General features: G+C 39.3%; 1 protein-coding gene across 4 annotated transcripts in view; it reads left to right on the top strand.

The window, feature by feature from the left end:
- MYO5C (myosin VC) overlaps positions 1 to 27,290 on the top strand; it is a 64,884-nt gene that overhangs the window by 1,974 nt on the left and 35,620 nt on the right. For 3 of the 4 annotated variants that reach the window (XR_010591010.1, XR_010591011.1, XM_065559449.1), the window contains exons 2-19: positions 7,056 to 7,166; positions 8,587 to 8,752; positions 9,078 to 9,222; positions 9,675 to 9,831; positions 10,996 to 11,139; positions 13,844 to 13,925; positions 15,066 to 15,173; positions 15,739 to 15,845; positions 16,673 to 16,938; positions 17,969 to 18,050; positions 18,265 to 18,405; positions 19,372 to 19,501; positions 20,999 to 21,078; positions 22,001 to 22,135; positions 23,070 to 23,167; positions 24,763 to 24,849; positions 24,932 to 25,043; positions 26,590 to 26,801. Coding sequence is in view for 2 of the 4 variants with exons in the window: in XM_065559449.1 (XP_065415521.1) it covers positions 7,056 to 7,166; positions 8,587 to 8,752; positions 9,078 to 9,222; positions 9,675 to 9,831; positions 10,996 to 11,139; positions 13,844 to 13,925; positions 15,066 to 15,173; positions 15,739 to 15,845; positions 16,673 to 16,938; positions 17,969 to 18,050; positions 18,265 to 18,405; positions 19,372 to 19,501; positions 20,999 to 21,078; positions 22,001 to 22,135; positions 23,070 to 23,167; positions 24,763 to 24,849; positions 24,932 to 25,043; positions 26,590 to 26,801 (2,363 nt within the window). In the remaining 2 variants the exon portion in view is untranslated. Of the gene's footprint in view, positions 1 to 7,055; positions 7,167 to 8,586; positions 8,753 to 9,077; positions 9,223 to 9,674; positions 9,932 to 10,995; positions 11,140 to 13,843; positions 13,926 to 15,065; positions 15,174 to 15,738; positions 15,846 to 16,672; positions 16,939 to 17,968; positions 18,051 to 18,264; positions 18,406 to 19,371; positions 19,502 to 20,998; positions 21,079 to 22,000; positions 22,136 to 23,069; positions 23,168 to 24,762; positions 24,850 to 24,931; positions 25,044 to 26,589; positions 26,802 to 27,290 lie in introns of those variants that run through there. The other variant, XM_065559450.1, reaches the window with a different exon arrangement.

Here is a 27,290-nt window from a genome sequence, read left to right as displayed (position 1 = left end):
TCTCACTCCCCTCACCCACTGATGTGGTTCAGTATATTGAACTGGTAGAAGTAGTACCTCTTTAGACATATCTAAAACATATTGTGTTAGTCTTTAGTTATATCCAAGGCACAATCTGGCACAATTTGTACAAAATGATCGTACTTGCATTTGTTTTTTAAAAATAGTATATGTTAGTTGGTATTCTGACTATGAACATATAGTTATATAGCAAAAAGTGAGACAGCCAGACATGTACAGAAAATTTTAACATGACTAATGAGACAAAATACAATCAGCATCTATGGAGCAGGATATGGGTAATATCAGTATTATAGGACACATAGGAATGCAATTAACATTTTTATGTAATTTGAAAAAGAAAAGTTAATAAGTTTCTGAACAATATTTCATCTCTTCTTGCTTCAGTATAGAATAGAACAAGAATGACGGATTTATTATTGCTTACTATGGGAAGGGCATCTTTAGGTTAAAGGCTGGCCAGCGATAATCATATATGTAGTTGTGTATGTTTTAATTTGTTTGTACAAGTTAATGCAATTCATTCCAAGGGTATGCAGTTTGTTCCTCAGATTATTTTTAAAAGCTCTCTCATGTATCAGATATCATATATGTGAATTGAAGTAACCTAAGTAGGCTTTAAAATTCCTAAGTGGGTATCATGGAAGAGTACTTTTATTTGAAACTTTTGATATTGTTGTATTTGGGGAGTATGAGGCATTATTTATGCAGAAGTCCCAACAAGCTAAACTAGTCATTGAGGCAATTCTGAAATAAGCACCTTGAAATACAGAATATCAGCTCTCACCTTTGGGGTAAACTTTGAATATAATTGGTCATTCATGAAGCTAAAGGGGAAATTTATTCTTCAAAATGTAAACTGAATTTTTTGTTTGTATAATTTACTTCCTGTTTTTTCCCCAGTCACTATAATGTCATGGTAAATAAGTTGTCTGTTTAACTTTTTTCTTTAAATAACCAAGGTAAACACTGTGCCTGTGTATTACTAACGTACAATCAAATATCTCTGTTCTGCCATAATACATAATGTCATTACAAGTTTAACTCTAGATGTCTGGACTGACTATATTTATTCATCTTATTACTTGCACATAAGTAATACTTTCTGAGTGGCTAAAATTCTTTTTGAGACGCTAAAAGAACACAATCTATTCTTGAATCCAGCATAGTGTCATGCAGGCGGGGAAAGACTGGGTGTAACTTTAACGGAGAATAAGTAAACTCTCTGTGTTTACTTGCAAGGTAGGGTTCAATTAAACCGACCTTAAGCTGGCTGGTTACATTTACCAATGGAGGCACCTGGAACTGCTGGGACACTTTCTGAAGAATACTTTGGTCACATGCTTTTTTTGTTCTTTACATAAGCATAGTTTAGTTTCTCACATATGATCACGCTCAGTCTAGGCTAGGCAGTTTGATTATAATACTGTTGGTCTGGTTAGAATAATATTTATTGAAATGCTCTATTTTAGCATATGTAAATATGTATACAGTATCTTAAATACCCATGAAATCAACCTATGTGGCAGCGATAAAAGTGAAAGTCTAGCCTAGTATTTCAAGACAAGGAAATAGTTAAAATTTCTTCTTCATCTATCTTATTAAACAACACCTTTTATTTGGGTATAAAATGTATTAGTAATTTGATTTGGGGGTTATCTTTGATCGCTTAGGCAAAAATAATTTCATTACTATGGATTGTAGTTGTTCAAGAAAGACTTCTGTGACTTTGCATATCTTCTTAATAATGTGCAAAATGTTCCTTATTTTGTGGGCATCACCAAACGGACTCATGAAGGGCATTGGAAGTTTGAAAGGTGTTCACCGAATGATATGTTTAGTACCATCAAGTTTCTTGATGGTTGTCAGGGGTCAGGTCCAGGGGGGAAAGGTGGTGATACTCTTTTGAGCTTCACCCACAAAATAAACTCTGCCTATGCAAGTCACCAAAATAAGATGCTACTCATGAGATTATGCAGATATTCAAAATATGGTAGGTTCCATGAGGTTCCTTGAACTTGTTCCCCCTTAAGAGGGATTGAATATGTCCATAGATTCTGGTAGGCTCCTGGACCACCACCTGATTAGAGGAAAAGAAGTAAGTAGTGGTATCTCCCAAACACCAGCTCGTTTGTGGCGTCCAAAGATGCAGATATGTGACCCTCTCTCTCTCTTAAATGATAATCCCTGGGCATCTGAGCTAACACTTCATTGAGATGAATGGGGCACCTCACAGAACTATTTTTCCAGGTTCTCTGCAGACTTACCTCTGCTTCGTTTACACTCAATTCACATTTATTGAGGTTTTCTTTGGCAGCATAAAAGCTAGACACTTACCTTTTTTTTTTTTTTTAATTAAAATTGTGATTCTGGAGAACAAGCTAGTGCCTTCAAAGAAGTACCTGCACTGCCTATGGTCTCATACCAGCTATTCCTGAGTCCTGGAAAGATGACTTGAAAAAGGGGAGAATTCAGACATGTTTGTATATATCACATAGAAGCAAAAATGGTACAAAACCATTGTTCTAAAATACTTTGCGGGTCACCTTTTAGAGAGTATTCCCATTAGGGGTCTTTTGAAAGCTTGGATGTCTCTAAAGCAGCTTGGAAATAAGGATTCAGCCTATATGGCTCTCCTATGAGGTCACTGCTACAGAAGAGGAGGAGAGAAAACAGGGACTTGAACCCACTGACAGTAGGAGACAAGTGGCATGGGGAAGTGGGAACGAGGCAGCTGATTGTTCCCTACTATATCCAGAGTAGCAGGAGGAAAAAAGTATCCGGGTGAAGTCTTGGTTCTATTCAAGTCAATGCGAGTTTTGTCATTGACTTCAGCGAGGCCAGGATTTCACTTCAGGGTCTCTGTGAACAACTGTTTAAAAAACAAGAATAAAAAATAATACTGTAATGATTGTTTCTGTGCACATGTTTCTCTTATGGATATTCTGTCCAAAGAGGCACAGGGGATGAAGCAGGGCAGGTCCAAGGGAAGATGAAGTGAAGAGCAAAGGTTGACAGTGATGTTTGTCCTTTTTTTTTTTTTTTCCTTAAAGGAAAAAATACTTATTAAAGACACAGAAATGTACATTATGGCTGAGATTTTCCACTGAGCCTAAAGGAGCTAGGATCTAGATCCCACTAAAATTCAATAGGAATTGGGGTCCTAACTCCCTTAGACACCTTTGCAAATACCAGCCTAAATACTTTATTAATGTTGCTTTTCCACGTAAGCAGTTGCAGCAGTTGTCATAGGGATGTTATGTCATAACAAATTGGAAGAATAAAACTCTCTCTATTAAGATGTAGTACACAGTATGGAAAAAGATTTAGAAACCCTGCCTCAAGATTTTAAGAAAGAAAGGTAAGGGAAAACCAACAAATGGTCTTAATCTGCACCACAAAATGGAATTGATTTCAGCATATTTTTTAACAGAACACCCATTATTTATTATGGTTTTATTTTTTATTTTTATTTACTGTTCTATTAAGGGGATGTGGCAGAGAGGGATCTTTCAGGAAAGGGATGGTATAAGAGATCATCGGGGGCCGGGAAGGCCTGACATTTTCTGGAAGTAAACCCTGACAGTGGATCTTAACAAGATTGTCAGCTGTGGCATTATTTCATTTTGAAGAGTGTGTTTTTGCTGTAAGTGCTAGAGCTGAGAATTTCAAAATCATTGCTACTGTTTTGGTCTCCGTATCATATTGACAAATAAAGAGATACTGATCACAGAACTAAAAATTAATGGTAGCTATGGTACAAGTGATCATGACTTGATAACATTTATAATGTGCAAATAGATTAAAATCCAGATATATTTGTTTGTTTGTGTGTGTGTGTGTATGTGTGTGTATGTATATATATGTATATGTATATGTGTGTGTAAATAAAAACTTGGTTCTTTAAAAGGGCCATTTTCGCAAAGTTGAAAACAAGTATGAGCCAAATAAGCTGGGAGGGAAAAATTTAATCAAAAATATGTGAGTGATGACTGGGAATTGTTTAAGAACACTTTTCTAGATGCCCAAAATGCCACAATCTCACAATTGAGGAAGAAGTCTGTATTAGTGGTTTAAAAACTGGCCTGGTTTAGCGGGGAAGTGAAGGCAACTGAAAAAAGAAGGATATTGATAAATTGGAGAGGATTCAGAGAAGAGCCACAAGAATGATTAAAGGATTAGAAAACATGTCTTATAGTGATAGGTTCAAGGTGCTCATCTGTTCATTTTAACAAAGAAAAAGTTAAGGGGTGACTTGAGTACTGTCTATAAGAATCTACATGGAGAACAAATATTTGTTAATGGCTTCTTCAAACTAGCAGACAAAGGTATAATGCAAGCCATTGGCTGGAAGTTGAAGCTAGACAAATTCAGACTGAAAATAAGGTATACATTTTTAACTGAAAATTAACCATTGGAACAATTTAACAAGGGTTGTGGTGGATTTTCCGTCACTAGCAATTTGAAAATAAAATTCTGATGTTTTTCTAAAGATCTACTCTAGGAATTGTTTTGGGGAAGTTCTATATCTTGTGTTATACAGGTGGTCAGACTAGATCATCACAATGGTCCCTTCTGGCCTTGGAATCTATGAATCTATTAATTGTTTCTGGAATGTTAGTCTGATGCATAATGTGAATGCATCCTATCTTGTTATGCACTATAATATTTGTAGGAAGTATTACACGTACAAAATCGTACTATGTTCTCAATGTTACAACCAGCAAGTTTCTAAAGTGCAAAAAAAAGTTCCATTACATGAGTACTCCATTAAGGTGTAAGATCTGAATTCTAATCTATGAAACTTTAAAGCTCTCTTTGCTATAGGATTTTTTCTGTAATGGGGTAAAATCTAGACAGTGCTCAATTATTGAATACAAAAGTTTAGCAATTAGGAATGAATTATTTCAAATGTAATCAGCATTTCAAACTTCGGCATGTCCTTTTTATTATGCTTCACTAATAAGTTGCTTGTTTGGTTCAGAAAATTAAAGCGAAAACTCTGTTGTTTTTTTTATAATTGGTAATTGTTCAGGATTTCATGTTATAATTAGTCTGGGTAAATAGCATTTTCCCCTTCACTAGAACAGCTAGTCTGCATTCAGTATATCAAAGCCATTAATCAGTGCTGTTCCTTATTCAAATTCATTCAGTAGTATTGATTTTCAACATTTGCATAGTGAAGTCTGATAGTCATCTATGGTGGCCTATTTAGAATAAAGGATTATCCTGATATTATTTCTCTTTTTTAATGTGGGGAGGAGGATGGGTGGTCTTTAAAGGCAAAAGCACAGCACTAGGAAACAGGAGACCAATCTGCTGCAGGACATAAATATAGGAGCTTCCATTGACTTCAATGGGAGTTTTATCCTGTGGCAGGAAAATAGGGCCCCAAGATCCTATTTTTGCCACTGCCACATACCTTTTGAGAGATCTAAGGCTAGTTACTTAACCTCTCTGTGCCTCAGTTATCCCATCTGTGAAATGGGCATGATGATCCCTACTCCATAAACATATTTTGAGGCTTCATTCTTTTAGTGTTTGTAAAGTGCTTCAGGATCCTTGGCTAGAAGACATTATGGAAGTGTAGATTACTATCATGATACTGTACTTCTATTCTGCGAGTGACATAAGAAATAGAGATTTGATTGTTTTGATCATTTGTACAAAAGGACTTCTCCTACATAATTTCTGTTCCCTGGCTGCTGTCAAAGAGATGTGTACTTCAGATAAGAATTTTCCCACCTTAGTCTGTTGCTAGTTTTGCTTGTTCTTTCAGTGAAGTCATAATGCTGTTGTGGTTAACATCAATCTGTTGCTATGGAGATGACTGTGATGTCATAAACAAAGCATTATGACTTCACAGTAGGAAGAACAGATGGTCTGTGCCAGAGCAAACTCCAGTATAAACAGAGATAATCATGTCTTTGATAATTTATTTAAAGTGGCAGTGGAAATTATTAAAAATGTAGAACGGCATTGGTTCTAAATGAAATTCTCTAATAAATTCAGTAGTTTAGCGAGAGAGAGACAATATATACTCTATACTGATGGCAGCTGGACACACTCCTTCCACTTTTATTGTATAACTTAAGTTTTATACTTTTTAAGTGAGTGTTTATACAGGAACATCTGCACTGTTTAGCCCTTAGTCTCATGACTAAAGCATATTTAAGATATACAGGTATCTCAGCAAGTTGTTATATGTTGGTAATACTTTGCACCTAAGTAGCAGTATTACTTTTGAGGAGCTCAGAACACTTCAATAAACATTGTTTCACAACTCTTCTACAAAAGACATCCAGTTCAGCAGCTCACATCAAGCGTAAGGTGCTTTTAGGGCAGAATGCTTTAACTCTGGGGCTGAGCTAAAATCCCTAAAGGGTGAAAGATTCCTGCTGAACCAGCTGGCCTTATGGGAGCTACCTGGCTGGCTGTAAATAGGGAAACCATCCAGCAGGCTTTGAAGTCTGTCTTCAGGGACCTGAGAGATTATTCTGTGGAGTTTGGTCTTTAATCGTATAAAAAGAAAAGTAACTGCGTAGGTATTTTCTTTTGCAAAAATTTTCCTATGTTAAATCTCCCCTTGCGTGGTTTTAAGGAAGTGATCATGTAAATCCTACAGAATAAGACTCCTGGGCTTGTGTAATACTTATAGCAGAGATACTTGTGCATGCTCCTTAAATCAGAGCTTCTGCAGTAAGCATGATTTTACTCTCTTTTCAGTGTCCTTAATTGAGAGTGCTCTGCTTCCTGCTTAACTTGAAACTCTGAGCCAGCACCTCTGAGATCTTTGGATAATTGAGGTTACACTGTATAGCTCTTTTACAAATATAATTAAAGCACAAGGCATTTGCCCATGGTAACACAGTAAGTCCATAGTGGACCCAGGAATAAAACCTAGGAGTCCTGCCTCCAAGTCCTGTATTTTAACCATTAGATCACATTAAAAAATATCTGGAAAATGTATTTTAAAGATAGTCTGTTCCTTAAATAGCATTAGAGTTAATGCTTATCTTATTCTGCTGTTGTAGTACAACAGGGTTTGGATCCCTGACAACGAAGAAGTTTGGCAGTCTGCTGAAATCACAAAGAACTACAGAACAGGAGACCATGTGCTTCACCTACTATTAGAAGATGGAACTGTAAGAAAAAATAGACATAGTTATTTCAATTTTTAATGAGAGGCTGGATTAGATCATGGTCTGTGTAGTCCAGGATGTTGTTTCTGACTGTGGCCAGTACGATGTTCTTGATTTTCTTGCAATCTTAGGATTTTCTAGCCATTAAAACTGTACACTAAGTAGCAATTCCCCCCCAAAAATGTAAAGAGCTTAATTTTACCATCCAGTGCTTGTCAGTGTGTGCCCCATTGCACTGACAAGGGAAAATGGAGCTATGCCAATTATGGTGTTAGCTGAGGAGCTTGTCCATAATTTTTTTGTAAACTCATTGCTTTAGTATATGATTTGTAGTACATATACAGTAGAACCACACTGTTATGAACCTCTAATTTGTGACACTACTTTTTTCCAAAATACATAGTGAACACCTCCCTAGCCTGAGAATGAGTTATTGTATGTTTCTCTGATTGTCTGAGGTGCAAGGACAGAGATGGGAGTGAAGCTCTTTGTAAATTGTTATACGGCACCCATCACCTTGGTATCTGTGCAGCTTACAAATTTGTTTATGTGAGCACAAGAAGATTACTATGTTTCTCTTTCCTTTCCCCATTTTATAAGGACTACTTTTTAAAAAATGTGATATAAGCTGAGTTATTGAAGGAAATATAGGTCAGAAAAGTGGGGGGTTACATTTTTTTCGAAGGGCAATGAGGTCCAGGATTATTCTGAGCTCTTTGGGAAGCATGTTCCACAATCATGAGCCAGTTGCCTCTTCTGCATGCACATGTCACTCTTCAGGATGACCGTTCCATTGTTCCAATAGAACATAGCTGTCATGCAAGGACATGATCATAGAGATCATATAGTTATTTGGGTCAATCCCACTGAGGGCTTTGAAGATTAGGGCCCAGATTTTCTAGGACTTGGTGGGGAACGAAAAGGTAACTTTATCTCATCTTTATGTTCCCCACCTAGTCAAAGGTTTGTGATAAGTTAGAACTGTCTTTAGAAGCTAACTTAAGACCAGTTGCCTGCAAGACCATAGGCCATTCCAGCACCCGGGACAGCTGGGAAAAAGGTCACTCCAGCTACACTCATGCTCCCTAAACTGCATTTAAACTACTGCAGAGTTTTTATGTTTAATTTAAACCTCTCATTCTCTGTACTGATTGAAGAGGCTTCATGTAAAAAACACTTGGTATGTTTCAGTACAATATATTAGAGAGAAAGGAAATAAGCCTTTATTTTTATGAGACATTGAGGGGCCCCATCTTGCATTCCTTGTACACTAAAATGACCATGGATGTCATTGGAAGTTAACTGGTGTTGGCAGAATGCAAGATCAGGCACTGATCCATCATCCATGCAACAGTTAGGACAAAGGTAGCGAAAAAGTTCAATATGTATTTACACGTGCGTTTCATGTAATTTGCATTGTCAGGAATTGAATTACCCTGTTGATCCAGCACCTTTGCCACCTCTACGAAATCCTGACATACTTGTTGGTGAAAATGACCTCACAGCCCTTAGCTATCTCCATGAACCTGCTGTTCTACACAATCTTAAAGTTCGTTTTGTGGAGTCAAAACTTATCTACACTTATAGTGGTAAGTAAAAACAAACCCAGGGTGTCAGATAAATGATTAAACTAACATTTTAAAAAGTTTACATCTTTGCTGCTGAAAGTACAATAGGATCAGAATTATGTTTTCCTGAAATCTGTTAAATCACCCTGGCTTCAAGAAACTTAATTATGCATGAGTAAGGACTGATCCAGTGACCAGGCCCCTGCATAGTGATTAGTTCAGATATGAATACTTTTACTACGCAGCAATTTAGTTGTGGTTGCTCGTTTTCAATACCTTACCTTTTGTTAGGTCTTGTAGAAAATGGGAGGATACATCTGATTTTGTCCTGTTTATTTTTTCATAGGAATCATTTTGGTTGCAATGAACCCCTATAAACAGTTGCCAATATATGGGGATGCCATTATCCATGCATATAGTGGGCAGAACATGGGGGATATGGATCCACATATATTTGCTGTGGCAGAAGAGGCTTATAAACAAATGGCAAGGTACTGTATGTTTTCATTGTTTAACGCTTGTTTCTTCTAAAATATAATTTAAAAATCTCATGGCAAATACTATTATTTTGTGACATTAATTGCATTTTGTTTTGTAAATGTCCAAGCAGCTAAGATTCCTTTTGTCTGGATAATTTCAAGCAGCCCACCCTCAAAGAGAAGAGAACCTTGTAACCTCTGCGGAGAGGTGCTGAGGGGTAGAGTTTCTGGAACTTACACCCCCTTTTTAATACCTGTCGCAGGGAAAGGACAAAGGTGGTCCTAGCTCAATGATTTGTGTTGACTACAGCCTGAAGGGGACAAACAAAACAGGAGAAGCCAAAAGACCAAGGAGAAGCTGAAAGCTGGCAGTGGTGCTGGTCACAATAACCTTTACTCCATGCATATATATACTTTTAGACTATCAAGATATTTAAAATCTCCTTCTTATCGTTCTGTTTTAGAAACAACAGGAATCAATCTGTTATAGTCAGTGGAGAATCAGGAGCTGGAAAAACTGTGTCTGCTAGATATGCTATGAGATACTTTGCCACAGTCAGTAAGTCAAACAGCAATGCGCATGTGGAGGATAAAGTACTGGCATCCAACCCAATAACAGAGGTAAATTTAAGGATGTATAAGTAAAGGGTCTTTATACTCATTAAAGGCTGAATCCTGAAAGCTGCTGAGCTCCTATGGTAGAAGTCAATGAGCATTCCAGGTATTCAAGTAACTCTTAGTAAACTATATACATTTTAAGAGCCCAGTCCTGTGACATCATCAAAAATATTCAACATGTACGTACACTTTTATCCATGTCACAAATATGTTTAACTTTCTTGCAAATGTGAAGTATTGAGTATAATGTTTATACCGGTAACTATTCAGTGGGCTATACTTATTGTTTTATTACAGTTTTGTGCTGTCACACTTTTCATGTCACCATCTTCTCCTTTAACCACTTTTTCAAAAACTAAATTCCTTCTTTTCTGACTGGAACCATCTGTAATAACTCAGCAACAACACAAGCTAATGTGGGCGTTAATGGATAATTGTAGGTGGTCTTGAACTCAGTCTAGGTGATGGCAGATAGAAGTCCATATTAAGTCATCCAAATCACAGGTCTGATTTTTCGGAAGTTCTGAGCACCCACATCTCTCTTTAATTTCTGAGTGAGATTTGAATCTCAACACCTCTGAAAATCAGGTCACTTTATTTAGGTTCTATATTTTGGAACCCAAACTTGAAAATGTTTGCCTTTATCTTTTTATGTATATTTGAAATGTAAATTTTCAAATTGAGACACACACCATCACGAAGAACTTTTGAAAAATAAACAAATGTTTGTATATTGCAGTATGTGGGGGGTTGTTTTATTATTTTGTCTGCAACAGCAGGAAAAATTCTTGGCTATATGGTTACAGGAGGAAAGAAGTGGGTGGTTTTGTAGTTGTGGGTAGAAAAAGCTTGAGACTCCCATCCACAAGAGACTTATTTATTTTAGTGCTTAGTTTGCATAGAATTGCATTTAATATATGCATGTTACATTATTAGTCTAGAGACTCTGAGCCTAATTTCCAGACTTGGGCCTCATAAACATCCAAATCCCATCTCTGGATGTTCGGATTGATCCTTAGGCACGTAAAACTTTGGGCATTTATGCATCTAAGTCATATTTTGAGAGAGTTACTCCTCTTTACATGTTCACATTTGAAAACTGGACAGCATGAATGATTCTGTTGACACAAACTGTTCGGGCATTAAAGAGGTTCACCATGTTCATAGGCTGTAGGCAATGCGAAAACCACACGCAACGATAATAGCAGTCGGTTCGGGAAATACACTGAAATCAGTTTTGATCAGAGACACCAAATCATTGGAGCCAACATGAGGACGTACCTGCTTGAGAAATCCAGAGTTGTCTTTCAAGTAAGTGAAATAAAGTTTAAAAAGCCAACTTCAGTGAAATCACTGTTGTACAACTCGTTTAACTTTGTTAGGTGAAATATTGCATAATTTGTATTAATCTTAGTGTGTACCTTTGTTTGGAATAGGAGTCTGTTATACATATACCGTGTATATACTCGTTCATTAGCCCGTTCGTTTATAAGCCGCCCCCTCCCTCCCCCCCAAGATGGTTAGGTATAAATAGCAAAAACTGTATGACCCTTTCATAAGCCGACCCTATATTTCATGGGTTGGCAAACTTTGGCTCCTGGCCCGTTAGGGTAAGCCGCTAACGGGCCTGAACGTTTTGTTTACCTGGAGTGTTCACAGGCACGGAGCCCCTCAGCTCCCAATGTCCACAGTTTGCCACTACTTCCCGCAGCTCCCATTGGCTGGGAATGGCGAACCGCGGCCACAGGGAGCCGAGGGACTCCATGCCTGCAGATGGTCCAGGTAAACAAAACAACAATGTATTAGATATTCAATTCAATGATTCCATAGAGTTTAAAATCATCACATTTTGGTGTAGGCCCGTTTATAAGCCAACCCCCGCTCTTTGATGTGTCAGTTTTTTACCAAAAATATATGGCTTATGAACGAGTATATACAGTATATTCCGTCTCTGCTTACACCATATGGAGGAGAGCAGCAGAAAGGCTCTGATCTCACAGGGGAAAAATGTAGTGAGACGTTATGTTCCCACCAATATCACCACATTGTTGTTGTTTTTTCCTCTCCAAGCCACAAAAATATAAGTCTTCTCCGTGCGGCCAAGGTGGGGCAGGGCCAAGGGAGGAGGAGGAGGAGTTAGGGGATCAACTGCTCTGTGCAGTACGTTGGCCTCTCAGGGAAATGGAGCTTATTTTGAGTCATTCCTAATAGTGGCATAAAAATGAGAATTTACTACGTGGCTTGTGTAGATTTTGAAATTCTATATTTCAGATTGCGGTTTAGAGCTGACTCTTACGAGAGAAGGAATGGATGTGCCTGAGCTGTGTTTTATTTGCATTGTTTAAGAAATAATGTTCATGATATTCGAATACACAATGGAAATGAAGCTGAGGCATTTGATAAGGGCAAAATTTTCCTGCAAGTTTACTTAACTGAAATTAACATTATTCCTTTTGTTCAATTAGTTTAGATGGTACAGCAAACCATAATGTAACTTATTTTCCCCTAGCAAAACCTGTGTTGCTTCATTCTCAAATTTCAAGTTGTCACATTGGAGACTTGGCTAGATTAAGTCACATATTTGGACACGTTTAAGTGGAAGATGAAAGTAGATACTTTGAACCCTCTGTGGAGATGGGCTATCTAAAGACTTAGACTGCTCTCTGAACTGAATAGTTTGAGTGATTGACAGACTCAGGCACTGTCCAACCTACAACAATGTTAGAAAACTTCTATCCAAAGTGAGATTTTGGCAACTTGGTTAGCAAAATTTCCACTTTCCTCTTTGAGAAGCCATGTTGTTTGTTTGGGGTGGCATAATCAATTGAAATTCTTCTCTTAGATATAAGTGATCAAAGATCTCATTAATTTTAGATGGATTTTTTTTATTTGCCCTGATAAAGCCAGTGTTAATAGAAGCACATTGGAAACATAAACTTTTTTCAGTAACACATAATAGGTGACAGGTTTCAGAGTGGTAGCCGTGTTAGTCTGTATCAGCAAAAATAACGAGGAATCCTTGTGGCACCTTAGAGACTAACAAATTTATTTGGGAATAAGCTTTTGTGGGCTAGAACCCCCTTCATCAGATTCATGAAGTGAAAAATACCTGCTCCTGTATTTTTCACTTAATGCATCTGATGAAGTGGCTTCTAGCCCACGAAAGCTTATGCCCAAATAAATTTTGTTAGTCTCTGAGGTGCCACAAGGACTCCTCGTTGTTTTTACATAATAATTTAACCTTGAAAGGATTTCACCTAACAAAACAGGTTGTGGTTAACACTAAACTTTGAGATCCAAAAATTGTAGCATTGTGGAATCTTATTTAACCTATTTTTCTAAGGCTCTAATCCTGCAAACACTTATGAATATACTTCACTTCACTCTCATATATGTAAAGTTAAATGTGTGTTTTATGTGTTTGCAGGATCAGGGCCTAATTATGTGTCAGTCATTATTGTATTGTGAAATAATGGTGCTAAAATAGCATGGAAAATATCTGGTGGTTGGTTAGTTGGTTTTTTGTTTTGTTTTTTACAAAAACACACAAAACAAAATGTTGTACTGCTTGCTTGTAGTTGTGTTTATAATTTCTCAGGTATTCCGAACAGCTACCTCTGTACATCTGTTATCTAACAGATGGTTATAAAAATAGTTTTGAGAGCTTTCCACTTTCTGTGAATAGTGTTTCAGTTAGCAGTCCCAAAGGAAGCAGTGCACATTGCTATATTTGCCAGTGAATCAATTATTAAATTAACAGTTTTGGCAAAGAACTCTGCACACTGACATGGGGTTTGGAGAGGAAGCGCCCTTGGTTTTGTCACAGTGAAAGTGCTTGCTGAATTCTAAAAGCATGTCCATTTTAGCATAAGCAATGTTTGACTCAAACTAGATTGCAATAAAATTTACACTTGGATAATCATTCACTCTTCTACAATTATAGTCAAATACCAAATGTTTTCCGTGTTTATTTTTCTTTCTCCAGTATCATGGTTTTCATTTCTTTCATTTGCAGTCCGAGAATGAACGAAATTACCACATATTCTACCAGCTGTGTGCTTCTGCTCTGCAACCAGAATTTAAGCATCTTAAATTGGGTATGTCTCAAGAAAGTAAACTATTCTTCACCTTTGCAGTGTTACATTTTAAGGAGAGGATTTTCAAGAGCCCTAAGTGTCTTAGAGCACAAATCTTATTGACTTTCAGTGGGACCTGTAGGCCAGCGTGTATGTCTACACCGCAGTAAAAGTCCCATGGCATGACTGCGGCTGGCCTATGTCAGCTGACTCGGGCTCATGGGCCTCCTACTCCATGGTTATAAAATTACAGGGTAGACATTTGGGCTCAGGCTGGAGCCTGAGACTTCACGAGAGGGGCAGGTCTCAGGGCCCAGGCACTGCAATTTTTAGCCCCACAGCCCAAGCCCTGCGAACCTGAATCAGCTGACCCAGGTTCTGAGACTTGGTGCCACAAGTTTTTCATCACAGAGTAGACCTACTCTAAGTTGCCTAGGGTTTGAGCCGTCTTACTGTAGTCCAGGGCTGCCCAGAGGATTCAGGGGGCCTGGGGTCTTCGGCGGCGGGTGAGGGACCCCGCTCCAGGGGCCCCGAAAAACCCGGCACTTCGGCGGTGGGTGAAGGACCCCGCTCCAGGGGCCCCGAAAAACTCTCGTGGGAGCCCCTGTGGGGCCTGGGGCAAATTGCTCCACTTGCCCCCCCTCGCCCCCCAGGCGGCCCTGCTGTAGTCAGTGGCAAAGCTTCCAGTAACTTTAGAGGTACAGGATCAGGTCCTTAGGTGTCTTTGAAAATCACACTCTTAACACTTTATTTAGTGAATATGCTTGTGAAGGATGCCATATTGACAGTCCTGGGGAGTGAAGGCTTCTTTATTTGTCCACAGAGCAATGACATGGTAAAAGCTCCATGTGAGCTTAAACTGCAATCTGGAGGACCCAGCTTCAAGCATAAAATGGTAGTTCATCTCCCTACCAATCAATCCTTAGCCCTCTGTTAGATTTCCAAAAGGGGTGCTGGTTAGTGTCAGTTGTACTGGTTTTGTTATGTGGATTCCTATTTATTTCGGAAGTACACTAAGACCATGAGCTCATTTTAGAAGAACTATCAGATGGTAACAGCTTTCACTCCATTTTCATTCATATCTACTGACTTATTGATGAAAGACTCTCTGTCCCACTGCCAAGTACATTAATTGTTATAAGTTTTACTTTTCATCTGTAGGGCATGCAGAAGAATTTAATTATACAAGAATGGGTGGCAACACTGTTATCGAAGGAGTCGATGACAGAGTAGATATGATGGAGACCCAGAAGACGTTCACTCTACTAGGTAAATGAGAGTACTTGGCAACACATATTGATAAATTAGCAAAGCGAGCTGGGCTCTGAAATGACCAATGACAAACAAGTTTTGAAAAAAACTAGGGAGTATGTGTAGTAGTTACCTGCGGAATTTGTTTATGGCACTGCTGTTTTGCTATTTGCTTTAATGGGACTTGGCAACATCAACTGGCTATTAGCAATTGGTCTTCATTGTTAGTGGTATAAATTACTTAGAGCTAGAGTCTGACTAGGCCTCAGCTTGGCGTGCAGTGGAGGAAAGGGAGTAAGGAGTCTTCCTACCTCTTATGTGATCTATTGAAGGGCAAAGCGGAACTGTCCCTGCAGCACTCAAGAGAATACAGGGATTTGTCCCTAATTGCCCTCCCCATCCCCAGAGATGTAGAGAGTAGCAGAGTTATAGCTCTGCACAGCAGCCAGCAGTGTCTTCACCAAGTCCTTATAGAACCGCTAATGATTATATACAGTATTGCAAGTATTCCTAGATCATGCTTTTTATTAATGGATGTTTCTATTGCTTTGAGTATTTCAAATGAATAGGGATTTTTTTTAAGGTCTGAAGGAGGATTTTCAGATGGATGTTTTTAAAATACTGGCGGCCATCCTACACTTAGGCAATGTGCAAATGACAGCTGTTGGTGATGAAAAATCTTCAGTCAGTGTAAGACATTCGCTCATTCAAATTCTTTGAATAATTGTATTTAGGTTTTTTTATTTGGTGGGTCATTGCTAGTCCTTTCGTATCTTCCCCAGCTACCTGTCACGTCCTTCCTTTATCTCTGTTACAGGCTGTCTTGGGACATCCTACCTTGTAAGCATTCTTTGCCAAGACTCTGTGTACAAAATACTTGGTCTCAAGTGTGGGGTGCATAAAGCAGCCCTAAACCTGGCAAACTAAGGCCACTTTGGGATTCCTCCTGCCTAGCAGAATCCTCAACTGGTATAGAAGCATGATGGTGGTGTTTATGCCACTCCCCTTCCTCACTCCTGGCATAAAGGGGCTGAACAAAGGAAAGGTGTGTGGCTGAGATGTGCCTGCATCCAGCTGATCCCCAGCTTCTGGAATGACCCCTTGGGGCTGTTTGCAGCCTCTGCAAAACAGGTCAGACTCAAGGCCATTCAGATTTGTGCGATTGGACCACACCAGCACTTGGTGATCCCAAGGTCAGGGAAACCATTAGACAGGTTAAAGCCACTTATGCTGTCCCCAGCCCATATGAGGTGCAGTTTAATTGGTCCATCCCTGGTTGTATAGAAAAATATCTATTGACATCAACAGGAGTTTTGCCTTTGTAAGAAGTGCCTGTGTTATTAAAAACCGATTAAACCAAACCAACAATCATAGGTTGAAATCCCAACCCCAATGAAGTTGGTGGCAAGGGTTCCCATTGAGTTCAATGGGGCCATGACAAAATCTTAGCCTTTGTAATAATCCATTAGTTACAACTTTTCATAAGATCTAGTAATGTTTATTTTTCTTCTTTAAAGCTGGAGGATAAACATCTCAATATATTCTGTGAACTTCTGGATTTAGACAATGACAAAGTGGCACAATGGTTGTGCCACCGAAAAATTATCACTGCCTCAGAGACTGTAATAAAGCCTATGACAAAACTCCAAGCTCTTAATGCAAGGGATGCTTTGGCAAAGAAGATCTATTCTCACCTGTTTGACTTCATTGTGGAAAGAATTAACAAAGCTTTGCATTTTTCTGGAAAGCAGCACACTTTTATTGGTGTTTTGGACATTTATGGGTAAGATTATCTCTGGTGAAAAAAATTATTTTCAGATGATACAACTCTCCTCTGTTTTCCAGTTCTTATTCCTACATATCTGGGAAATATGATGCATTTCCTACAATGAATTGGCATCCATTTAATCAAAAGGATGCAGTCTTCTGCGCCATAAAATCTTTTGCATGAAGGGCAATGGGAACTTCTTATTTTGATGAATATCAATATCTCTGTCTCAAGGTGACATTTGATCTTGGATTTAGTACATCGTAGGCCATTGGTCTTTGATATTCACCTTATCAGAAGTAAATTTGGGGAAATCAATTTAAAGTTGTATTGTCACTTTGAGATGGGATGATGCTTCTCTGATGGCTGGATACATTAGCTTTAGGGTTGCTTTGTTCCACCATTGCAACACAGAGCAGCCCCATTGAACACCAGGGTTTTGGTCATTATGTCTAAGACCTTGTCTACACTTGCAGTGGTGTGTAGAGTATATGTAGCTATATACTGCAGTGAAAGGCAGGCTGTGTCCACTCTCACCGTGGTGTGTAGCTATATGGGGCAGTGAAAGTTTCCAGTAGTGGGAGGCAGCAGGGAAAGGTTCTGAAAGGGGGAGGCAGTGAGGAGAGGAGACTTTCCCCGCTGCTGGAGTCTTTCGCTGTGGAGGGGAAAGGCTCTGGCAGCAGGACCCTACACTGTTAAAAATAGCAGTGTAGGCATGGGAGGCTCTGCTTGAGCATGTAGAGAGCTATGTAGGGTATATTGCATAGGGTTCAGGCATGTAGGACACTCTACTCAGTTAAGCAGTGCCTCACCATCTACTCTGTTTATACCCAGGCTAGCTGGGCGTGCAATGTCTGTACTGTACAGGCCACCGTAAGTGTAGACCACCGCTAAGAAACAGAAAGTTTAGGAAGTAATTTCCTTATAAGCAGCCGTTTTCTCTCAAAGTCCCATAGGACATTAGCACTCACTTTTAAGTGATCATGTATTTATTTTTTTCTCCCATCTAATAATATCTTCCCCTAATTTTTAAAATGTATTTCAGATTTGAAACTTTTGATGTGAACAGTTTTGAGCAGTTTTGCATCAATTATGCTAATGAAAAATTGCAACAACAATTTAACCTGGTATGTACGTATATTTTGCTGCAGTTGTATGTGTTGATTGGTGTCTTTTTTGTAAAGATTAGCAATACTTAGAAAAGAGATTTTCTTATATTTCAGATCTATACTTTAGTGCATGTTACACAAATATTTTACCTTACCATTGTTTTCCAAATGCCTATATTTTGTTCCTGAGTTAACATGTACTTTTCATAATGTTGACATTTTTCATTAATAGCATGTCTTTAAACTTGAACAAGAGGAGTATATGAAGGAAGACATCCCATGGACTCTCATAGACTTTTATGACAACCAACCAGTCATTGACCTTATTGAAGCCAAAATGGGCATTTTAGAGCTGCTAGATGAAGAGTGCTTGGTAATTTTTAATTTTTTATGCTTATGAACTGGTATGAAAACGTTTCTGCGGGTTGTGTTTCAAGCAGAATTTGTGGTTTAAACCATATTCTAATTCCTTTTAAATTAAGAAGATGAGCACCTTGCTGATGAAGTGATCATTCTCTGAATCTTTGTAATCTTCTAAAGTTGTAAAGAATCTCTATTTGATTATTTTAGTTTAAAACCATTTGCTCTCTTGTTAATTTATTTTCTTATTCTGCATAAAATTCAAGCTTCCTTTTCTCACTTTCAAGCACTCCCTGACTGTATCAGACCTACATCTCTGCCCTCTTCTCCTTCTACCAGCCCTGTGCACCATCTAGGCTTCTCTTCTCACCATTCCTCTCCTTTTTTCTTTGCCCACTTCTAACTCCATTTTTCCTTCCATTATGCCACATACCTCTAGAGGCCCTTCCTCTAAAAGGGAAAGGATGGCCTTAGAGGTAAAGGACAGGCATGGGAAAGAGAATCCAAAGTGATTCTGTGTGACCTTAGCAAGTCACTTTTGACCTGATTTTCAGAATCCAATCCATGCATAGGATGGTAAAAAGTTACTGATCAAGCCCAGTGATTCACCCAATACCATTCTCTTGGCCTGATTGTCATAGATCTCTTGGGCAGCTAAATTATGGCTCATTTGGAATTATGTTGCCACTGCCCTTTCAGAACAGGGGGCAGTGTTCATAGCAGGGAGGTCTGCCTGCTCACAGAACTTTCTCAGGTTATGTACCGGAGCTGCTTTATAAGACCCTGTTTCTTCTTAAAATGGTTCACCCAAGGGAATTTCTGGCTATTCTGAAAGAGATTAAAACTCAGATGCTGTTTATCATCACAACACATTGTATGTCTGTTGCTTGAATAGCATTTATTGGTAGTAAGTAGCTTCCTCATTGTTAACATTCCAACAGTATTTTATTAAACAGCCTCACAGCTTGCTTTTTTATAGTTACCTCAGGGGACTGATGAAAATTGGCTTCAAAAGCTATATAACAATTATATCAACAAGAACCCATTCTTTCAAAAGCCCAAAATGTCAAACACATCTTTTATCATCCAGCACTTTGCTGATAAGGTAGGTGTACATTTTACTGTATTATTTCACCATTTTTCAACCAGCATAACATTCAGAAAGGAAAAAAATCTATTAAAATATAAATGGAATTGTGCATGTGCCATCTTTATAAGCTGTATTCAATATACGTTGTTATTATATATTTATTAGCTATGGGTAAGGCTGCGTGTCTGTCACGGTGGTCATGAAAGTCACAGATTCCATGACTTTGTGACTTCCGTGACTTCTGCAGTGGCCGGTGCTGGCTCAGGGGCTGAGGTGTGGGGCAGTGCTTACATTGGGGTTGGGGGCTCCCTGGCTCCCACCAGCATATCTCTGCAGCTCCTAGGTGGAGGGGCCAGAGAGCTCCGTGCCTGCAGGCCCTGCCCCCACCGCTCTCCTTGGCTGCAGTTCCCGGCCAATGGGAGCTGCGGAGCCGGCTCTTGTGGCGGGAGCAGCATGCAGAACCCCTTGGCCTTCTGTCTTCCTAGGAGCTGCAGGGACACACGGAGCTTGGTAGGGAGCCTGCCAGCCCCACCAAGGCGCCTCCTTCCCCCTCCCCCCACAGCACCAGCGGGGGTCCTGGGCCACGCGCTGCTTTCCGGCCTCCCCCCCAGCACCAGCAGGGGTCCTGGGCCACCACCCATGGCACCCCGGGACTTGCCCCCACAGAACTCCCCTGCCCAGGTTTTAGTTAGGGGTATATAGTAAAAGTCACAGACCTGTCACGGGTTGTGAATTTTTTGTTTACTGCCCGTGACCTGTCCATGACTTTTACTTAAAATACTAACTATGACTAAAACATAGCCTTAGCTATGGGCCCACAGTGTGCTGTACAAACAGATAGGAAGATAAAGTCCCTGTCCCAAAGAGCCACAATCGTAAGTTGTGAGCATAAGACCAAAACCTTCAGACTAAGGTTGCAGAAAAAGCATACAACTTACAAGCAAAATAGTCCGGGTTCCAACTGACACACATCCAGTTAGTCCCATCAGGTTTTATTAGTATCTTTATTTTATTTATATTTGAAACTTAGTTTTCAGTTTCAGGGGCCACTTAGAGTTTAAGTCAGGGGAAATGAGTAAGAGAAGGCAGTAGATAAATGAGAGGAGATCATTAGAAGGAGGACTGTCCAACCTCAATGTGCATGATGACCTTAAGAGAAGATGGTTAGCTGTCAAGGAGGTGTCCTCTGCTAACTATCGAGAACACTGAAGGCTGCTGAATGTGGTAGCTGGGGCTGTATGCCGTTCCTAATCAAAACAGAAGAAAAATGCAACTGGCTGCATATTGGGCCAGTGTGCCCAGCTCTTACAACTGCAGGTTATACATCTGGCACAATGCAACTGATAAAGGCAGAATTTACCTACAGTGGTTAGGAATAATAAAAATATTGGACCAAGTCTTTGAGACCAGCCCATCTGCACCCAGTGCCGCCGCCCAGGGGTAAAGGAAATTCCTTACATTAATTTTTCATGTTGTTGCCGTTATGATTACTAATTTCACTTTTTTGCACAGGTAGAGTACAAATCTGAAGGATTTCTGGAAAAAAACAGAGATACAGTGTATGAAGTATTGATTGACATTTTGAGAAACAGCAAGGTTAGTAAATTCATCATGGCTGATTATTCTACTAGAGATACCAGAATTCTTGTGGAATATGAATAAAGATTAAGATGAAAATACTTTGATCTAATGTTATTAAATTAAAAATGCTATACCTGAAAACTCTTACAATGGATCTAAAATAATTCCAAACTGTATACTTTTAATTTCAAAGTGACACTGCAAGTTAAAAGAACACTGTTTAGACTGATTCTTATGTATAGTTGCCCTGAAAGTTAATATTTTTAAGTATTTTTGAATAATGTTCTTCATAAACAATATTTTGAAGCTTGAAACTGAAATCTCAGTTTATTAAAACTGCTTTTTTTTCTTGAGGTGTATGCAAACTGATCTGTTGCGTAGCTTATCATGTCTGCTGGCACTGTTTATTTTTAAAAGGAGACAAAAATAATGGCAAGGCATAGAAAGAATTACGTTGACTTTCAAGCAGATGTAAGATGAAAACCAAAAGAGCTTTATCACTTTTTGTCCTACTACTCTAGACTATGCAGCTCTATTGTTAAGAATCGAACTTAAGCTGACAAAGAAAAACAAATTATTAATTTTAAATAACCTCTTTAAAATAACATGAATAGTCTGAATTTAACCCAGTCATGTAATCATGTCCACGCGGCTGTATCCCTGTACCCCCAAACAATTCCACTGATGTCAGTGAGACTCCGTGCAGGTCTAATTGCAGGCTTTGGGTCTTTGTGAAATGAAGTTCAACAGTAATTGCTTTCCAGTTAGTTATGAATCTTAAATCAAAGGGTCCAGTCTCAAAAGCTACAAGATTTGGCCTAAGATCTGAGACTAACAATGTCTGTTCTGTCCTGTACATCCATTATTAGAATTCTTATATTAAAACATTATTACAATTACTCAGTGTTAACTGTGATCCTTTTTTTTATGCTTTTAGTTTCATCTGTGTGCAGACTTTTTTCAAGACCATCCAGTGCCCATTTCACCCTTCCGGTCAACTATAACGGTCAAATCTGCAAAAACGGTGGTCAAGCCACCTAACAAACAGTTCCGGACGACGGTTGGTAGTAAGGTATTGAGTTTAGCTCAAGCTCTAAAGACTCATATTTTTAACTATAGAGCAGCGGTTCTCAAATCGTGGGTTGGGATCCCAAAATGGGTCGTGATCCCATTTTAATGAGGTCGCCCGGGCTGGCTTAGACTTGCTGGGACATCAGGCCGAAGTCCAAGCCCCACCGCCCAGGGCCAGAGCTGAAGCCCGAGAGCAGCGGGGCTCAAATTACAGCCACACCCCCACCCCACCTGGGGCTTCAAGCCCTTTGGCTTCGGCTTTGGCCCCACCCACCCGGGGTGGTGGGGCTTAGGCTGGCTCAGGCTTCATTCCCTCCTCCTGGGATCTTGTAGTAATTTTTGTTGTTGGAAGGGGGTCATGGTGCAATCAAGTTTGAGAACCCCTGCCCCTAGAGGTTTCCAGTTCAGTCCCCGACATCAGCCAAGAAGGGGTTGGCCATGATGCTTCAATATTCCTCCTAAAACAGCACTTTTTAGACACAACAAATCCTGCATCTTGGCAGGGGGCTAGACTAGATGACCCTTACAGTCCCTTCTAACTATAAGGGTCTATGATTCTATAAAGTAGAAAATATTGGTGAAGTGCGGGCATTCAGGAATTTGTACTTGGGGGCGTGAGATTCAGATTTATTCATAAGTGCGTATCTGGTACTATGGTATTTAGAAACATTATTCTAGGATGTCTAGTGTGCTGTACAGCTAGGGATAGCCCCAGCTACTAGTATCCCAGTTTTGTGTGCAAGTGGGTGTGTTTGTGTGTGAAAACATTCAGGGTAAATAGTGCCAACATTTTAATGATCAGAACTCCGAGAGGACTGCTGCCTATATTTTTGTCACAGTTTCCCGTTAGAGACTAACTCAGAATCAAAAGTCAAAGATGAATTACTTTGATGGGAATGTTAAATTAGCTAAATTGTTACCTTACTGTTTTCTAGTTCCGCAGTTCTTTGTATTTACTTATGGAAACGCTTAATGCAACCACTCCTCACTATGTACGGTGCATAAAGCCAAATGATGAGAAGTTACCATTTGAGTGAGTACACTAGTGCTGTTGAAATACTATGTTATCTTTAATATAAAGCAGCATTCTAAGACTGAATATATAATCTTATTTTTCAGATTAGCCAAATATCAGTAAAGTGTTATTAGCTGAAGTTTACATATAGAATGTATTTTATTCCTGTAAAGATTACTAAAATAAAACAATTTAATATTTGTATATAAACAATGAATGTTACATGATTCACCTTGTTATTAAGTTACTGGAAAATTCTCTGAGTTAAAAGGTTTCAAGCCACGATTTTTTTTGTTTATTTGCTATAACATTTTTGGAGGGAATGCTGACCATTTTAGTTTTAGGTGGGTAGATATTTTGTATGAGTGTGCTTGATCTTCTATGACATGGATTAGTATAGTTGGGTTTCTGGGAGAAGTCGTCGCTACTTCATACTAGCTTCTCTTGTAACAAAAATACTTATAAAGGTGTTTGCTCTTTTCTATGAATGTTTCTATGTGCAATGTCAATCACATCCAAAATGTTTGCCTTCTTCCCAAAATACTTACAACACGCACTGAAATAGTTGTGAATAAGAAGAGCATTCTTAATGTTATGTGTATGTCAAGTGCTTCAGAATTCCCATAGCCAGCACTGCTACCAATAGCTTTTAAAGTGGAGTAGATTTTAATCACAACAAGCATGCATGCAACCATTAATGAGTTTCATGTGCAGAGATGCAGGACAATCTCTTGGCTCATAGATACAATGTCTGTTAGTAGTGCTGACAGATACATGCATTGACAAGGGAGATATACACCCTAATTCTGCCTTCGTGGTACCATGTTACACAGCCACAAAGATCTGTTGTTCAGGAATTGGCATTCTAAGGAGTGCTTAACTAGGCTTTGAAAACATAAAACGCTTTCTTAAAGTTTCTAGTGAGAATTTACCTGTATATATGTTATATATTGAGAATACTGTCTGATTCTGTGCCATTTGATAATATACACTTTCAAGTTTAGCACTGAAGGGAACAAAGCCTCTGTAAGAGAAAAATAAATGTATTGCTCATTTGTCTTTTGGGTGGAAGCCCTGAAGTTTTCCATGTTTTTTTCCATATAAAGAATTTGGGTTAGACACAAGATATCCTGAAAACTCCCTTGGGACTTTTAGAGCTTCAGGCATGAATAGAAATACAGAATGGTTTATATTTCTTCATTTGATCTAAATATTATCAAAGAAGTATTCATTCCATTAAATACCATTTTTATGAATAAATTCTGATACCAGAAATCCTAGAAGTGAAATACATTGTTGTATGGCCAAATCTTGCAAACATTTGATCAGTGGGTACTAAATTCTACACTCAGTAGTGTTTGCAGGACTAGGCCCTTAATATAAAAGGTAGGGAGGGCTGTGTGTGTGTGGAGGGGGTGGGGGACATTATTATATAATTCAGAAATATTTAACACCTACAATTTTATTTTGTTTTGGTAAAGAACCTCTTAATTAAACTGTGATATCTCCAATTATGCATACAGGTACTAATCTTTGCAAGAAGTACAAACGTTATAGTTAAATATGGCATATAAAAACTGGAAGAAAATCATGTATAAGTTCTGTTCCCTTAGGTTTGACTCAAAAAGGGTGGCGCAACAACTGCGAGCATGTGGTGTTTTGGAAACCATTCGAATTAGCGCCCAGAGCTATCCATCCAGGTACGTGACTGCTCCTTTTTCTTGAATACATATATTTAGATCTGATGAAATAATTTACATTCACCAATTTTTCATTTTATAGGTGGACTTACATTGAATTTTTCAGCCGTTACAGCATTCTCATGACGCAGCATGAACTCTCTTTAAGTGACAAGAAAAAGATTTGCAAGACTGTTTTGCAGCGGCTAATCCAGGTTAGCGTTTCTGTTCTGTGCTGTCATCTGTTATAAATAAGGCTACGATTTAGTCATGGGTATTTTTAGTAAAAGTCATGGACAGGTCATGGGCAATAAACAAAAATTCACAGCCTGTGACCTATCCATGACTTATTCTATAAATACCCCTGACTAAATCTTAGCTGCTCCTGGGAACCTGGGGCGCCGTTGCTCTGGGGAGACCTGGGGGCCAATGGCTGGCCACTGCTCCGACAGCCTCCGGGGCCACCCCTGGGACCGCTGCTCTGGGATGGCCCCCTGGGCCAGCCACTCTGGCCGCTGCTTGAGTGGTCCCGGGTCCGGCTGCCCGAGCAGTTGAACCCAGGGTTGCCCCAGCCGCTGCCAGTGCGGCTGGGGCCAGCTGCTCGGGCGCTCTGGGGTCAGCCACACCTGCAGAAGTCACAGTGGTCCCAGAAAGTCACAGAATCCATGATCTCCGTGACAGACTCGCAGCTTTAATTATAAATACAAAAGATCCAATTCACAGAAGTATTTATTCTTTAAATATGAATGATGATTTAAATATTATTTACCTTATTATTAGGTAGGTCATTTAATCAGCTGTGGTGTAGTGGATTGAGCACAGGGCCTTTGTTCTTTCCATCGGCCATTGATTCAGTGTGAGCAAATTATTTAACCTTTCGGCACCTCTGATTCCCTATCTGTAAAATAGGTATAATGATACTTTACCTGTCTTTGTAAAGCATTTTAAATAAATGAAAAGAAAGTACTACATGCATGCTAAGTATTTATTTTTTTTAATATATTCTAATGGGCCTTGCATGGTGGAATACAGTAAAGTGCAGTGCTGTTCTAAGAATGTGTTATCTTGCAATCAAACTCTCTGAAGCCAAAGCTTTAATCCTAGCAAGTTCAGCTCAGCTTTCCATCCTCTTGAACTGGATAATTGAGTTCCTTGCGGTTTACTGTATGTGGCTTCTTTCATCTTAAGACTTCCGAAAGCAGCCTACCTGCTCTAAACATTAAGGATCCCATGACACGTTTTGCACCTAGGCTATTCCTGGCTGAAAATATTTTCTTCCCTCTCTTCAATCATTCCTGTGTGATGTATATTCACATTACACCAGTTACTTGTAGTCCTTCAGCTTAGAGGTGACTGAACTTCAGCTGAAGTATAAATACAGAGAGCCAGAAGCTGCCTTCAGTTACACCCAGAGTCAGTTAATGGTGTAACTGGGAGGAGAATTTTGTCATAGTTTGTCATACAATTACATCTCAAAGCACTTTACAAGTGCTGTGTGACTATAAAATATATAAAACTGACCCTATGCAAATTCCTCAGTCTCTTTTAGCATTTAGGTCCCTAATTTTTGAAGCAGAAAGATTGTGGAGTGAGCACAGTGATCAAATATTTCCCCAAATCCGTAGGGAGGATGCTTGTCATTAACTCTGTTTCTGCCATTTTGGCATAGCTAGGCTACAGTTATTTACGCCCATCCCACTGCCCCCCAAAAATGAGAAGAAGATTGCAGATTATAAATAAACCTATGGTTTTCTTTTGCAGGATCCTAACCAGTATCAGTTTGGGAGAACAAAAATTTTCTTCAGAGCAGGGCAGGTTGCTTATTTAGAAAAACTGCGGTCAGATAAACTGAGACAAGCATGCATCGTGATCCAAAAGAATGTTCGAAGCTGGCATCAACGGAAGAAATTCCTCCGTATAAAACAAGCAGCTGTTACAATACAGCAGTACTTCCGTGGACAGCGGGCTGTACGGTACTTCATATGGACCTGAAAATGCCTGTGTTGTTATGTAGATATTCAGGAAGTACTCTGTCAAATTTCAAATGCTGTGGGCATATTTCTGAAGGTCTAGATACCCCTAAATAACACATAAGGGAGCTCCCTGACTGATGCTGAGTGGCTTACTAGTGGGTCCAAAGTAACTGATCTGCTTCAGAAACCTAGAAGGGGGCAGGCAGGCCACACAAACTAGCTTCCTGTTCCCTTGATGTCCCACACCCTCCTGTGTGCCAGGACCATGAAAGCTTTTGCAGCTCTGAGGCTGCAAAAAACCCACACAGAACATGCTGTCAGGGAGAACTATGGCTGGAAATGGGAGGGTTCAAAGACAACTGTGTGGGGTTGGAAAGGTCTGGGATGTTCTTCTGCCCCCTCTGCTGAGATTGGTCAGGGAGGAAGGTGTCTTCAGGGCAGTGGGCTCCTGTTCCATGGTTATCCACTGCATTTAAGAGCTGTCATCCA

This window comes from Chrysemys picta, chromosome 10 (assembly GCF_011386835.1).
Source record: "Chrysemys picta bellii isolate R12L10 chromosome 10, ASM1138683v2, whole genome shotgun sequence".
In the NCBI taxonomy this organism is placed as follows: Eukaryota; Metazoa; Chordata; order Testudines; family Emydidae; genus Chrysemys; species Chrysemys picta.
This window is presented reverse-complemented; position numbering and strand designations above follow the sequence as displayed.